This window comes from Lissotriton helveticus, chromosome 6, assembly GCF_964261635.1.
Source record: "Lissotriton helveticus chromosome 6, aLisHel1.1, whole genome shotgun sequence".
NCBI classification, from domain to species: domain Eukaryota; kingdom Metazoa; phylum Chordata; class Amphibia; order Caudata; family Salamandridae; genus Lissotriton; species Lissotriton helveticus.
Window position 1 is genome coordinate 1621468082 of NC_136067.1, and position 16922 is coordinate 1621485003.

General features: G+C 49.1%; 1 protein-coding gene across 2 annotated transcripts in view; it reads left to right on the top strand.

The window, feature by feature from the left end:
* The window catches only part of LOC144761840 (uncharacterized), a 364775-nt gene that overhangs the window by 218010 nt on the left and 129843 nt on the right, over positions 1-16922 (top strand). For both annotated transcript variants that reach the window (XM_078647067.1, XM_078647068.1), the window contains exon 3: positions 5072-5219. In XM_078647067.1, the coding sequence (XP_078503193.1) occupies positions 5072-5219 (148 nt within the window). The remainder of the gene's footprint in view (positions 1-5071; positions 5220-16922) is intronic.

Sequence of the window (16922 nt, forward strand, 5' to 3'; positions counted from 1 at the left end):
TGCACCCCCCTGGAGTTAGAATAGTAAGTTTTACCCCAACACTATCCAATAGTTACCCTACATGCAATGTAATGTTATGCATTGTAATGGTATGCGTTATAAAGTCCACATTTGTAAAGCGCACAATCACCCGTAAGGGTCTCTAGGCGCTGGGGGGCCGTCGGGAAGATTAAGCGAGCAATTGCCCAGAGTCACATGGTGCTGGGCTAACCTGCCGCCGGAGCCGGGGATCGAACCGTGGTCCCCAGATTCCAGCGTCAGTCGCCCTGGCCGCGGCGCCACACCTCTCCCACATAAAGGTAGTATGCGTTGTAATGGAATGCGTTGTAAAGGTAGTTTTTAAAAATTCGTTGTAATGGCATGCGCTGGAATGGAATGCGTTGTAATGGATGTTGCGTTGTAAAAAATGAGTTGTAAAGGTATGCGCTGTAAAAGTATGCGTTATAACGTCATACATCGACGTGAAGCTGCATGATTTGTGAAATGTGGAGAAGCTGTTCACTGTGGAAGAGGCAGGGGCGGGGCCTGCATAGGGTCAAACTGGCCGTAATCGATTGACTTGGACTGCAGAAAGAAACTTTTGTTGTGGGGGCTGGGGTCGTTGTGATGTGATCACAAGAGGTGTGAGGAAGATGGGAGGAGGGCAGGGGGGTTGATGGGGTGCTAACACTTACTGAGGTAGTGCTGTCACAAGGTGCACACACATTTTGCTGATATGACGTGGCTACAGGGATTTACGGGCAGAAGTGGCAACTCTGGTTAATGTAGTTTTAACAGCCATGCATCAATTGGCATTGTTCGAAGGCCTGATAAAAGCGTTATGTGTAAAGTGCTCTGTGCATTCTTTGTGTTTGTGTCTTTTGCGGAGCATGGCGTGTGCAGCACATGCTTTTTGAAGTTTTAAATACTTGTTCTCTTAAAGGTCAAATTTGAAAGTACACGTTTTCTAAGCCAATATAAACTGTAAAACCTGGGCGTGCTTTTACTTTTATTACCTATTATGGGACCTTCGGCTCTCAACATGTGCAGTAGGTTTGTTCATTGCCCTTTATTAATACCAAGCTGTTTCATTTCTCTTTGAACCCACCCTCACGACTTCCACCACAAATAGAAACATTTACATCACTTCCTCGGAAGAGGCAAAGCATCTCCATAGCGATGCCCATATAATCAGGCCTCTGGCACGTTAATCACGCCCGTTACTCCTTTGGGTGTTTTCTGCCCGAGAAACCCAGAAATCTTAGGTCAGGCCTACATTTAATATCCGAGCGGGAAAAGGACTTCTTGTTCCCCATTGTAAGCACTGTCCTGTCAGCCTGAAGTGCGCACATTCTTCCAGAACTCAACAGGGTGAGGGTCTGTGGTAACAGTTCATGTGTTGTTGCCAGGTGGGCATCGTGAACGCCTGCCTGTTTCACTAACCAGCCTTAAGAGAAGGGTCCCTGGGGGAAAACAAAGGGGCTGTAAACTAATACAGAAGTGGAACCGTGTTTGGCTTAAAAGGGGCGGGTGGAAGTTTCAATATATGGAAACATTAGCTCACAGATTCCAAGGGGCAGATTTACAATAACTGGCGCATCCCCAGGGATGCGCCAGTTATTGTGCGTGACGCATCTGTGCCGTAAAGGCGGCGCATTGCTGGAGTTGCGTCGCAAGCGCGACGCAGCTCCAGCAAGGCTTGGGGGTGCCCTATCTGTCCAATACTGCGTCAAGCCTTACGCCTGCTTCAAGCAGGCGCAGGGTTTTGACGCAGCACTGGCCTGAAAGTGACTGAGTGAAATCTTGTAGATTTTACTCAGCCACTTTTAGGTGGCATTCCTGCGCAGGAACGCCCCCCCCTGCGACGGAACGCCTCCTTATGGCGCATGGCTTTACAACGTGACGCATTTCCCAGATGCGTCACGTTGTAAATACCCCGCACCATGGCTCATCTTTTGCGTCGCTGCTGTGTCACAAAAGTGATGCAACGGCGGCGTAAAAGATGCGCAAGGGGCTTGTAAATCTGCCCCCAAGTGTTTTAAGCTCTTCAGAGCATGGGACGTCATGTTTTTATATTTTTTGTATATTAATGCCCATGATTCATTGTTTTGAATTTTATTTTTATGAAGCACTCAAATACTAATGGGTACCTTGGCAGTAGTCAAAATAAGGCAGAGAGTAACTTTTGGAGTGTAACCAGATAAGTTCTGAGCAGTTTACAAAAACTAAGCACATGGGGCGCAGAATGGATAGAAGGTCAAAGGGGAAGAATACTATTTCATGTTAAGGCAGTGGCTGTGGAGAGAGCAAGGCTGCCCATGCATGATTTTTTGGAAGAGGAGTCATCACAAAAAGAGTTAGAAGAACCTGAGAGGTGAACAGGCTCTAATCACAAACAACATTTAGTAGTACTTGAGTGGTACTACAATAGTACTACACAATGCTGTTCACAAACCTCCTAGTGTAAATCTCCACCTCGCCTATCTTTCTGTTGGGGAGAGCCTCACTTATCTAAGTTTACTACTAAGTTATACATGTGAGAGGGGTCAGGAGAGTGGCTGGAAAAAGGGGATACTTATTGTTAAATGGGAGGGGTTTAGGGAGGAGTAAGGAGGGTTTGGGGTTGCCTGGGGAGGGGTTTCGGGAAAGACATATATAGCAAAAGTACGGAGGCCCAAATACCTGAGGAGGTAGGATTTGATTTTCCAAAAACACCCAGGGTATTTGAATTGTGGTGCCTAACATGTAAGTGCTATAAAAGTATTTAGTGTCATTTGGCAAATGCAGAAAGTGCTAGGCTTGTGTGGTTTGTGTCACCGTGCACCGTCTTAAGGCCATCATGGTCCTATATATTTATACAGACATACCCTTATATCAATTACCTAACTCAGCATGGACATTAGTTTTATTGCATGTGCTTACTCTACTTTAAATAAGCCTTGACATCTCAATGTAGATACATTTGGAGAAGCAAGAATACAAGAGCAGTAACTTGCTTATTCTGTTGCATCTCAGTAATACCTAAGGTCCTATGACACTCCAGTTAGTAGACAATACCCATCATTGTTACGGCTGAGAAAACACCAACTGCCATTCGGCAAAGGCATCACATTGAGTCACAAGGATTAGCTCTGCAGAGGTCTCCATCTGTCAGGTGGGAAGAGTACTCATTCCTTGTCCTTGGCCCTTTATTTCTTAGCTTTCCTTGCAGGGGAGTGGTGATCAGATGTTGGATATAGTTTTGAGAGCAGGAGAAGTGGCTTGAAAATTAAGGTTTCCTTAAGGTTCCCTGTCCTCCCCTATGATATCATAGGCAGAATCTTTCATTCAGAATCTGTCCCAATGTTCGCAATGCGCATTACACATCAAAAGGTTTGTCATGTTCATATAGGCCTTTTGAAGACCCTCCCCACATGAATCACTCCCTTAGATTTGGCATAGTCCTTTGTTGTTATCACTTTTTTTTCACTGGGTTCTTTAATCATGCTTTCCTTAATAATTCAGACCCTAACATTTTCTAACAATTAAATTGTGATGCAATGAGCTTGTGAACAGTTTCTTGTGACTTTATGCCTCTTGCTGTATAATTTCATGTAGGATATTCCTAAAGCATCGGATCTGGTTCAAGCCTCACTATGAACTTCCAGTCTTGCATAGCTCTACCTCTCATGCAGCATGCATGCCAGAGAAAAGCAGGATCACAGAAGGAGTGACACACAATGCAGGTTTATAAACCTGTTTAGCGTAACAAATGCAAATAAAGAAACATGTGAGTACCTGCCTGTTTGGCCTAAAGTGGAAATCCAGGTAACTCTTGCATGCATGGCCGCTTTCTTGGCGCACATAACCTTGGCTGCAGTGCACAGAGACCTTACATTGCCGCACACAAAGGAAGTAAATTAGAGGGAACACTGGTAATAAACCACCTTGACTTAAGTTCATCTGTACCCATACAAAGTTTAAAATGGCAGCTCGTGGTGATAGTCAGCCGTAAAAATGCGCCTCATGGACTTGTGGTCCCTAATATACCCTCAGCCATAGATGTCTGAGAGGACTAGCACAGTTTGCTATCCTCACCTAAGAATGTAAGCAGTTCGAATGGCATCACCAATGGGTCATTGTACATGACTATGAATCAAGCTTTTGCAGCCAACCAGTGTGGAAGAATAAAGGAATTGTAGGTTTTAAGAAATGCTTTGCTTCTTTGCAGTGCTTTATAGACTATTGTGGAAGAGCACACCATTATCAAAGAGCACTGTGTGGGTAATTTAGAGTTTGAGAGAAGGTACTCCATCACAAACATGACAGCTTACCCTGTCCGCCAAACTGACAGTCTGCCCTCCCCGCTTAATGTGAGAGGACGGTCAGCCCCTTACGGGCAGGGGGAGGGGGGAAATCAGATGGAGGAAAGCTACGTCTGATGGCCCGACAGTATAGTACGTCAAACTAAAGTCATCACAAATCCCACTCTGTTTAGAGTGTACGGTCTGATGGGTCTTTTGTTTCTCCAACATTGCCAGGGAACGGCGATGGGGCACAGGAAAAAAATTGTGACCCCCGCACCCACACAATGAAAGAACACTCTCAGGGTGTGGGGTCATTTGTTTTTTTTACTAATAAAGTTCCATTTTGGGAGAAAAATTAAAAATCTTAAATTTGGAGCTCGGTTGTCTAAACTGACAGCAGCCGCCCACCAAACATATTGTGCCTTGAAGGGAACTATAATAATTGCAGTTCTTTTCAGCGTACATAGATGACCACTGGGCCAGTGGCCATGTCTAAATAGGACAGACTACTGTTCATCACAATGGTGAACTGTAAGTTCTTTGCCACCCTAACAGATGGTACTCGGTCCGCCAGTGTCTAAATCTGTTTGTATGTTGCACACAATGTGTTTGACTCAAATCTGCCTACTTATTGTATTTGATTTTCTAGACTTGCATGGTCGAGTCTAAATCCATTCATGTATATTGTATAATGTAACTTGCACTTGACTTGACTAAAAAAAAAAAAAACTTGCAGATAAAAACAAAATCTGCTTTGGAAGTTATTTGATTGACATTCATTGTTACTATGTTTATCTCTTCCTTAGGTATATTTTTGCAATCAGTGGGAAATATCTCAGACAAATTTGCTACAGACTTTACTCCTGCCGGCTGGACTTTTGCCCTGAACTGGAATATTATATTTATATGGCAGTTTCTTTGGTTTGGATATGCTCTTTCTGGGTTGTGTAGAAGGTATGTTTTTTCTTTGTTTTACTATTAGCCTTGACTAATAGTCCATCTGGCCGAGCAAATTGGCAAGCTAGGAGTTCATACTATGAGTCTGTCAACTTGCTGTAGGAATTTAACAATACATGAATGCAAACCTCTAATTGCCAAGATTAGCTGTCTATCCATGTGCCCAGCGATGTGCTTTAATGTGTCATTGGGCAAATCAGGGATGGAGATATGGTCCACTACTTGAGCTGTCAACTGTGGGGCAAAGGAGACCCAAGTACTGATCTTGGCTTTCACGCTTGACCTAAGCTTGGTCATGGGCAGATCTCTATTTCCGTGGGGGTCAGATCTGTTTCTTGGAAAGGATGTTGGCTGTTGAAACCGATGGAAACCACAGGATTAGCTACTGAATAAAAACACTCAACATCTACATTTATTATTCTGGAAATATAATTTACTCTTCAGAGGCCCTTCCTGCAAAAATGTATACAGCCCTCCTCTTGTTTTTGGAATTCTTTGGGCTGTGCTTTTGGTTCACAGGCAAAGAAAATATTTTAATAAACTACAGGTTACTTTTTACGTTGACTGATATTGGCAAAATACTCTTAAGTGCACATTGTAAATTGTCACATTACTTTTTTTAATTCATTACTTCAAACCACAAGAGTGAACCCAATTGCAGCTTCAAGTATGAAGCCAATAGCCAATAAAAGCTGTCAAAGCCATTGGTGTCTGCAAAATCTAGTGAAATCGCCATTGCATTCAGAGCCCAGGAAACTGTATCTCTGTATCTCTGACCTGCTCAACTATCCTGTACAAGGAGGTTTGTGACTACTTACTGTAACCCGCCACTTAGTGAAAATCGTAGCATTTCCCTCTTTGGAGCCACGTCCTGCGCTCTTCTTCTGATAGTTTGGTAGATTAGGCCTCATCTTTGAGTGTTTTTAAAATTTTACAAGTGTAATACATGTCTCAATAATATAGACCAGAGGGGGCGTGGCCTGGCGGCGAACAAGATGGCCGCATAATCCCGCGGCGCTCCGGCGGCGATCGGATGACCCCCAGATATCCTGAATAAATCCGGCGATACCACCGAGTCCTTCACCGGGGCTGGCGAACTAACAACCTCCGGTGCCTGGCGGTGTGTTCCCTGTGCTGCTCCGACCCCGAGAGGCGGAGATCTGCGGAGCGGCGATTGCGGGCCTGCTGTGGCCCAAGTGAGGAGGGCCCGCCGGTGTAGCACCGGCCTCGCGTAATCGACAGGCCGCCCGGGGAGTGGGGAGTGGCGGCGGAGCTGAGGACGTGCAGCGGGGGTCGCGGAGTTGTAGCGACCCCCGAAGAAGTAAGAGCGGCGCCCGCCTCCAGCCCCCCCCTGGAGAGCGCTGACGGCGGAATTGAGGAAGGTGAGGCGAGGGTCGTGGAGCTGTGGCGACCCCCGGGGACGCGAGAGCGGCGGCTGCTTCCAGTGTGGCCCCCCCATTTGGGGTGTGCCAGTGGGGTGCGCTGCCCGATCTGGTACCGTGGGGGAGCGGTCTGGCCCCCCCCCCTGAATCTGGTGGCATGGAGATGGGGACGGAGTGACGAAGCACCAGCCACGTGTCCCGCTGGGGCGGCGGAGGGGCCTGCACAGCCCGGTCAGGCGACCCCTGGGTGCGAAGACAGCGGGAGTGAACAGAACTGCACTACCGTCTACAGAGGAGGGCCCTTTGGCGACAGCGACACCGAGGCCAGGGGGCGAAGGTAGACGGCGTATCGGTGGGCGAAGCGAGCCCCCACCTCCGTCGGACGGCGTTCCTGACAGCCAGGTTACCGGCTGCCACCTCTGGCAGTGGCCTGGGCCGCCCCGGCTCCTCCTGGACGGGGTGGTGTGTGGAAGGAGAACGAAGTGCCTAGTGGCGGTCAGCAACTATCCACGCTGACATGAGGCCCAAGAAGACAACGGCGACCCAATCCAACACTATGGACAATTACACGGCGGAACAGGGGGGGGGGGCGAGCCCCACCACGGGACTTCAGAGGAGCCTCATGTGCCATCTCTGTCCTCCATAATGCAAGCCATACAGTCGCTGGGCACAACTCTGGAGTCCAAAATTGATAAAATGTCTATAGAGCTGACGCTTCAACGGGCGGACCTGAACAAGACGTCCGAGAAGGCCACACAGAACGCCGCCGCCATTGCGGGGCTACAGGGCGCGGCCAAGCAGCTACAGCAACAGGTCCAACAGCTCACACACCAGCAGAAGCAGATGGCGGCACGGCTGGAGGACCAAGAAGGGAGGGCCCGAAGAAATAACCTCCGTGTGGTAGGGGTTCCGGAGAAAATGGAAGGGGCTAGCGTGGAACTGTTTCTAGAGGATCTTGTGTTAAACCGTCTACAGCCCAAACGTCTGTCTAAATTCTTCGTTATTGAGCGGGCGCATCGGGTGCTGGTCCCGCCGCCGCGCCCGGGGGGCGCATCATTATCGCGCAGATCCTCAACTATAGGGATCGGGATGCAATCCTGCAGGCGGCCCGGCAACATGGGGACATTCGGGTGGACAACGCCACGATCCGCTTCTTCCCGGACTTCACGCTCAAGGTCCAGCAGGAGCGCCGCTCGTTCGATGCCGTCAAGAGAGTACTTCAAGAACGTGGATATAAGTACATGATGTTCTTCCCGGTGCGGCTCAAGGTCCTGGCGGATGGGAAATCCTTTTTCTTCACAGCCCCAAAGGATGTTCATGCTTGGCTTGAAGAGCGCGGCCAGCAACAGAGAGGTCCGGAGTGGAATGAGAGCTGGAGAAGTGCGGCGCCCCGGTTCCCGGCCTCCAAGGTGGGATCGGCGGGGGGTATGCGACGGCGACAAGAAAGCCTGCACCCGGAGGGTAGGAGGAGGGCCCGCAGCCTCTCGGCGTCACCGGAGCATGAAGATCCACACTGGTCTGCACTGTCATAACTCATGGACACGTAATGTATATGGGGACAATGGTTATTGATCTTACGGGGCCATGGGGGGGGGAGAGGTCTCGGACTTGATGGGGGCCATGCAGAGACTGCCTCGAAGCTCTAGAGTAAAATCGCGGTCATTTGTGTACTGCGGGGGCTGTGTACCCCGGTAGGGTCCTCTGGAAGTACTCTGTTACAATGGGACGCTGGTTCTCAGCAGGACATGTGATGGTATCGATGAGGTTATGGAAAAAAAGGGGGTCGGATGGGTGCCCCGGTAGCATTCTTGGTCGTACCACTCACCCCTGAGTTTACCGTTTATCGTTTTTAGGGCTACAGGCGCTCTGCTTGTTGGGGATGTCTAGCGTGTTTGGCCGGAGTAGCAGGGTAGCAGGGAGGGGGGTTGATGAGGGGGGTATGGGGGGCATGCTCCAGTTCTTATTCTTATTGTTTGTATGTGTTTTTTCGCATGACTGTTCTGAGTCCATTGACACATTCAGTAGGCGGGAGGGAGGAGGGCAAAAGGGAGATTTGGTCTTTACCCAATATCATTGACGGGATCGATGGCTGGGCCACACACGACGCAGACACAACACATTGACATAGTATCCTGGAATGTATACTCCGGGTACTGCATCAATTGGAGCAAATCGCTGGGGTACGTACTGGCGGGCCCCCAGCCTCAAGCAACAGAAGATTGTGAGGGCCTAACCTGGCGTACAGAGTTCCGGTATCTGGGGCTATGGATCACGCCATCCGACACCGAATTCCTCCGGTTAAATGTGCAGACGCAATTGGACCATCTACACAGCGACGTGATGCACTGGAGGACCCTCCCGATCTCCACTGATGGGCCGCGCCATCTTATTCAAAATGATGGCGCTGCCTCGATTGCTCTATGCGCTGCAGAGCGCGCCCTTCCCGATCCCGGAGCACATATTTAAAACAGTCGATCGGAGCAACGCTCCTTATTGTGGAGTGGAGGGCAGCCTAGAATAACGTTAAAAAAAACTGCAGAGAGGGCCGTATGAGGGCGGATTGGCGGTGCCAGACATTCGCCTTTACTACTGGGCGACACAGTTCGTCAACATAAACGGTTGGGTATTTGCCCCGTTGGAGGAACCAGCGTATCGAGTGGACCGCATGGCCCTGGGAGAAGATTCATATCTGGCGGCCTTGTACTCTAAATCCAGACGCAGCCAGACCTTGCCCCCTCAGACAGCGGTGGTGATAGAGGTGTGGAAGAAGGCAACAAAATCACTGGGGTGGGAGGCGAAACTTACAGCACATACGCCCTTGTGGAAAGGTGACTTTCTTCGGGAAGTAGTGAAACTGCGAGACATGCGCCAATGGAGTCTGATAGGTATAGATACGCTGGGGGATGTATGGAAAAAGGGAGAATTGGTGGACTTCGTAACTCTACAGAAGGAGTTCCACATGGGCAATGGGGAATTCCTGCACTATCAACAACTCAAACATGCCATGCACACACATTTGAAGCGGGGGACCAGCTACCCGAGTACACTCCACTTGAAGACAGACTATTGCTCGACCCTATGATTGACAAAGCTATCTCCCTCACCTATAAAAAGCTGGTCAATAACCTCCCGGACATCTTGGGCCCACTGAGGGAGAAATGGGAGTCAGACCTTGGCCTATTGGAAGATGACGATTGGAATGAGGCCTTGCAGTGTCCCAGAGAGGTAGCGATCCGGGCTCGATTCAGGCTGGTACAGCTGCGTATCCTTCATAGGTCCTACACCTCACGGACGCTGCACTACAGGATGGGATTTGCAGCTTCACGATTCTGTCTACGGGGCTGCGGTGAAGAGGGCTCATTCTTCCACATCGTTTGGGACTGCCCCAAAATCCGCGCTTACTAGTTCCAACTGCAGGAAATCATGGAAGAAGTGATTGGGGCGGAGGTACCGCTAGAGGCCAGGTGGCATATCTTAGGGGTGATGAGTGATGTTACCTGGCCCAAGGGAGACAAGGTGTGGCTGGCCCTCGCCAGTATGGTGGCCAAGCGGAACATAGCCCGACTTTGGGGGAGCGACTTGGTGCCAACGGTGGAAGAATGGGAGAGGGACCTAGATTGGTGCCAGAGAGCAGAGAAGGTAATCTATGACAGTCAGGGCTGTCCCAAAAAATGGGGAAAGGTATCGCTGGCGTGGAGGCGATACAGGGGAGACTGTTTGAGCACCCCTGATGGTTCACCACTGGGTTAACGGGGCCCATCGTGGAATCCACTCCTTGGTACACACCCTTCGCGGGCTCTCGCGAAACCCTACTGTCTGTAAGACCACCCACCCACAAGCGCAAAGGGGAATAGCCACGTAGTGAAGGGGGGAGGAAGGGAAGGGGGGTCCTGGGCCAACATGGAGGGAGGATCTGAGTAGAGAGGGCAAGGGAACACTTTTAGAGAAATTGACATCTTGTACAGGACACGCTAGGAGAGTAGGCCACCACGGAACTCGTCTAATGATTTTTCGATTTGTATACTGTAGATGTACCAATGAATTCCCACTGCTACCGGATGTGTTTTGAAATGGAGATGTTATGTTGTAATTAAGAGATTTAAAAAAAAAATAATATAGACCGGAAGAGAGAAGGTAAAAAATATATTTTCACTGATATATTGCTTGTAAATTAGAGCTAGCTTTATACTAACTACTGTAAAAAAAAGGCCATGGAGGTGCAGTTAAATTAATGGAAGCCGTGAGCTGCAAAAACGAAGTACGTCACCATTTTGATGAACTACGCATAGAGTATAACTTGTATAGAATTATGAATTGGTATCCTGAATAACATAGCACACAACGAAGCCATGGAATTTGATACAACTAATTCTAACTTGGGAGGGGTTTATTTGAAGCTTGAAAGGAGATGGAGACATGGAAAAAGTGGTGAGACCCATCTAAAATTCCTGCCAGGCATTATTAACATTATCAACATAAAGTCTGAAGTAACAGGCATGCATTAGTCCAAGTTGTAATGCCTCCAGAAATCCGCTAGACTACGGAGTAGCAGTCTAGCAGAGTGGTGACTGGACTTACTAGGGGAAGAGAGAGTGGGAAGGGCATGGATAGGAAGTGAGGCAGAGGGGAAGGGAAGCCTTGGATGAAGAGACATTTCAGAGGCTAGTCGATATGAGTAGGCTATGTAGCTAGCCAGGGGATCAGTAAATAAAGAAGTCTTCTAATAAGCGGAACCGACTCCTGCAGATTTCTGGGAGTGAGTCACTCCTGCCCACTCCGTGGTCAGGATCAGATACATGTTTCTATCCCTGTTAGGGATTCATGAAGATTTAATCAATTGTCAATTAAGCACATGTGTTCCAAAGTATTTTCTCGTAGCCACAAAACAGGTAAATCCTTCGATATATCCAGCCCTTAGTTTTTGTTTGCAGTTGTGTAATAGGATTGTCGGTCACGCGACTATATATACTCTTTTTAATTCACCATTAAATAGACAGAAGACGCTGGCCCTCTGTTGGAGCGAATCATGGAAGGAGCACAGTAGATTACCCCATTTTCTTATACATGGTGGGTCGTTGCCAATGGTTAGCGATCTCTGGCTAGAATACTGTTGGGCAATTTGTCCTTTTGAGCGGAGGAGCTTCGCCCCACTAATTGAAATGGCCCTTATGCCCCAGAGATGAAAAATAAAATGGTAATAAAGTTAATTTATTACCATTTTATTTTTCATCTGCCCGTACTGAACCATTCATGAGGACAGGGCAGGCTGGGGTCTGCTGAATGCCAGCAGCAGGGAGGAGGGTGGGCTGTTTGGGCACAGGGCGCTTCATTTCAGAGTGTGCATGTCCCTTTGGCCGGCTGTCTTGCGACAGCCAGCCAGCCAGACGTGCACTTTGAAACCTCCATCCCAGCTGTCTTCAGAAAGCTGGGTTAGACCAAGCCAATACTTCCAGCGCCCTCGGTAGTGGCGAGAGAGGCCACTCCTTCCAATCCTGGCGCTGCTTTCAGCATGAAAGCAGCGCTAGGATTGGTTAGGAGAGTTGTTGAGGGTCCCACATGAAGAAGAAAACTGGACCGGAGCGAGAAGGACGTTCCTTCAGGTAAGTGAGTATTTCTTTATTTTATTTAATATGCCACTCGCCCACCACCAATTTACCCGACCTGCCACTCATGACTGGTCCGTGGCCATTTTGTTGCATATTTATATAGCGCGAACTCGACCCGAAGGTATTGGAGCGCTTTACATGAGCACCTTATTTACATTACACATTCAGGCACGGGGAGATTAAGAGATTTGCCCAGAATATCAGGATGTGGACGTGACCCCGAGGCTCAAACCCTGGTTTCCAGCACCAAAGTCGGCTGTCTAGCCAACGGATCACATTACAGCGAACCAGGCGGGCAACTAGAGCCATATTTCGGGGGGGGGGCTGAAAAATATTTGGGGGTGGGGGGGCTGAAAAATATTTCGGGGGGGGGGGGGCTAATTCTTCCAACCACAGACAGAGTGGCTGTAAGAATGGGTGAACACACAACAAAAGCCTCATTTACAATTAATGGCCTTTTAAAGACCTGTTAAGTACTCAGGTGCGGCTGCAATTAGATGCTCGCCAGCCCGCGAAGACGTGCCAGCCCGGGCTGACACACACGACGGGGGGGGGGGGCTGAAGCCCCGTGAGCCCAATGGGTGTTGCGCGCCTGCAGCGAACAGTCCTTGATTATTATTGGCCATATGGTGTCATTTTTATTTGTGTGCAAATGAGAATTTTGGAAAAGTAAAGGGCGCACATTTTGCAGATTTGTTTAATTATACACGTAATATGACTTAACTAGAAAGCTAATATGCTGTTGAGACTATTAGAACAGTTTTTATTGTTTTGCAACTGCATGTACATAGTGTAGACACGAAGAGTAGCAATGTGATGATGCCCTTGTACACAAAGGTAGTCTGTAGAGGCAGCAGGCCCAGTAATGAGCCAGTATCACATCTGTTCTCCTGTCTGTCTTCTAACTATTTGACTGTGTGTTAATCTATCACTAATGGAGTGTGGTGGGAATACTGTGGAAATATTGTCTCCAATAATCTATCACAAGATTGCATTCAAGACCTACAGCAGAGCAAGGGTTTTCTATTCTTATAAAAAACAAGAGGGTCATGCCAAAAGCAAGGTAAAGTTAGTTATTACAAAATGCATATAATACCATTAAACTGATGCACTTCAAATTCCACTTGCAGCTTCTTTGCTTTAGACATTTCCATCTTAAACTGTACATCTCTGTGGCACATACTCCAGGTGTTAGGTTTTGTTGTTGCAGTTTACAGGTGGCAGTGTTTCGTAGTCCGGGGGACCTTGAAACTTGTATGACTGAAGGTATGCCCAATTTACTGATTTCACTTCTGCAGTTCACATCAAAATGTTAAAACTTCAGGAAAATTATATCGAAATTATTCAAAGGCATTTTTAAAGAAGTGTATTTCATGTAAAAAGTTTTACAACATCTAACTATTAAACATGGCAAGCATTTGTACAAGTTATATATAGTATTTATATATCTGAAAGAGACTATTAGTTATAGATTCCTTCCCTTAGAATTACCCCTAGGCGTCAGACTGGATCCGTGGAATTTTTATTCAGCAGTATCCTTGTGCGTCGGTAGGTGGCGTCAGTCGACTCCACACTCGTCGTCGGCGCCATGATGGCCAGGATGATGTTGCGGTATCTACTTAGACGCCACTCCTGCAAGCTGACGTCAGTTCTTTCTTTTTCCGCGCCAGCCTGCACTGGTCTGGAGAGAGTGGTACCCTTAGTTATTTTTTGACTAAAACTTTTTTGACTTTTGTCGACATGGTTGACTCCTGGTGCACGAAGGGATGTCCCATCTTTGGACCGGCTTCAAGCCTTGTGACTCCTGTCACAAGCTGATGTCTGTCACGGATCTGCACTTCGTGTGCCTCTGGTACCTGTAACGCAAACCAAAGGCGTGCTCCGGCTGTCGGTCCATGAACCCAAAGTCTTTGCGGGAGAGATCCCGAAAGCTTCTGGAGGCCCGCAGTCGGCTCCACGCTGCTCGAGGTCCCGGTCGAGAGGAAGGTCTTGGGGCCGGACACGGAGCCACCGCCATCATTCGTCATCGAATTCTTTGTCATCGGGTATGTCGAAGCACAAGAAGAAGGCGAAGAAGCATTGTCACTCTTCGCCTTCTCCCCGTCCGTTGGCCAACGCAACGAGGGACATGGAGGGTCGTCGTTGTCCGGCTCCGGCCTCGGAGCCTGCTGGGACAGCTTTGCGCTTCCCTCCCTTTCCAGGAGCCAGAGCGTCCCCTACTCATGCACTGTACGAAGCCCTCCATTTCATATTTGGGCAGTTCGACTCCACCGGCGCGCCTTCGGGCCCTGTGGACTTGGCTGGGGGCTCTAGGCCTTCGATGCCGGCTGCTCCGGCCTCTGCACTGCAGGGCCTCCAAGGATCCAGGCCTGGAACCGGATCGGTGCCGGTCGACCTCATGGTTCCTTCCCCGGCGCTGATTCCTCTGCCGACGCCTGCGCCACCTCCGACGCCGGTTGCGCCCCCGGCCGGCAACGACCACAGTCTCCCTCTCGACTTGGACACAGAGCCGGTACTTTTCTGCCACTGTTCTTCCCTGGCGTTCCTTATTGCCCTGAGTGGCAGCCAGACGAGGGTGAGGAGGACTGGGAGGGGTCTGTTGACCCTCTGGCAGACCTGCTTAAACAGCCGGACTGGAGAGAAGAGTTGGGTGATGCCAGTGGTTTGGATACCTCCCCAGACCTTGATATGCTTTCTCCCCCTACTGTGGCTACGGTGGAGGGAACTTCCTACTCTGTGGTGTTGCGTAGGGCGGCTGAGACCTTGGGCCTTGAGCTTCCTACAGTGGCAGTCAGGACTAAACTCCTGACTGAGGTGCTTCAGCCGGCAGCAGCCTCTTTGGAGCCCTTGCTGTGTTTCAATGAGGCCCACACTGACGTCCTTCTGGGCTCCTGGTCCAAACCCAGCACATGGGCTTCTGTGGATAGGATGATTGTCCAACGCCACCGCCCGGCCCGAGCGACTCACTTTTCCTCTCCCAACACATTACCCCCTAGAGCTTGGTGGTCCAAGCCTCATCCTCGAAAGGAAGTACTTTACCCTACAGCTCCTCAAGATAGGGAATCCAAGAAGCTAGACCATCTTGGGATGAAGATGTTTTCTTTCACCTGCTTAGGATTGCGGTCGGTGAACACCTCATGTCTCTTGGGCTGTTACACACATTCCGTGTGGGACATGATTGCACAAGTGCTGCCACAGTACCCAGAGAAGGCCCGGGCCATGCTCGTTCGCGCTGTTGCTGAGGGTCGAGACACAGCAAAGTTCACCATCCGGTGTGGACTGGATACCGCCGACTCGCTGGGTAGGACGATTTCCACATCGGTAGCCCTGAGGCACTACGCCTGGCTGAGAACATCTGGCTTCTCTGGAGATGTCCAATCTACCCATTTGGACATGCCCTTTGATGGCTGTTGCCTGTTTAGCGACAAGGCGGACAACGCACTTGAGCGCTTCAAGGACTCAAGGGCTATGGCCAGGTCCTTGGGCCTTGCAGCAAATTCTTGCCTCATGCAGTCTGCCTTTTGCCCCTTTCGTGGGCACGGAAGGGATGTCCCACATCATTCCACCCAGAGCCACATCCACCCAGCCTCTGCGCAGCCGGAGACCCAACGTGATGAGTCTGGGGGCCAGAGGGCAGTTCAGTCCAGAGACAGAAAAGTACGAAGTTCCTTGGTTGGATATTAGCCACCTTATGTATACTCTAGGTAGTGTGGAGGTGGGGAATACCTCCTGTCGGAACTAGGACCCTCACACACCCAGCAAGCTAGGTGTCATGCTTCATCATATGGGTCTGCTCCTCGTCGGGCCGGCGCTGCAATGCTCGACGGGCACCCAATAAGGGGCTCTTTATAGGAGATCCTTTGTTCCTTGCGGTATAGGTGCCGTGGGTGTGAGGGGCCTAGGAAAGTGTAGATGTGGGATGTGAATGTAAAGCAGGTAAGGGAAGTCTATGCGATTATATTTATTCTGTAAGTGTCCCAACCTGATTAAAAAAAATAGGGTTTTGTTATAATGTGACAAAAATTTCACTCAACCCCCAGATGGTCAACATGATTCTCGCCTCAATAAGTCACAAAAGTGATCAGCTGGCGATTCTTCAGGACCAAGTGAATAATAACAACTATCTACAGTGGGTGGTGTGGTGCAACTCTACCTACCACTTGCTCTACCCGTGGGTCATTGCCCCGGAGAAAGGGCAGCCAACCTAGAGTACAAATAAGAGAATTAAAAACTATGACAAGGCAGTGGGAAATGATCCCAGTTGAATTCAATCGATGTGTCTTAATTTACACATTCTTGAGTCAAACATATATTAAAAAACACACAATACTATCATGCAAACCATTCAAGCTCTGTTTGTGCTTCTGTATATATCCCCTGTGTATACATGCTTAAAAAGTCGTAATTTAGACCGTAGTGGTGAGTGGACGTGAGCTCACCTCTTCAAGGTATTTAGTTCTGCCTCATCAGTTAGCAGCGAAGTGTGCGGACACTCAATGTAGTGTCTCTGTATGTAATGAGACACAAAATACCAGATCATAGTAGATGGCTATATGCACACTGGTTCAATGCTCACTTACTGGCCCTGGTTCACTAGATTGTAAGGAGCAGGAGGTCCGGGTCAGGGTGATTCTAGCCTGCAGTAGTGACCCCAAACCAATGACACGATCAATTTACAGATTAGGTGCTCATACAAAGCTGGTATGCCTGGC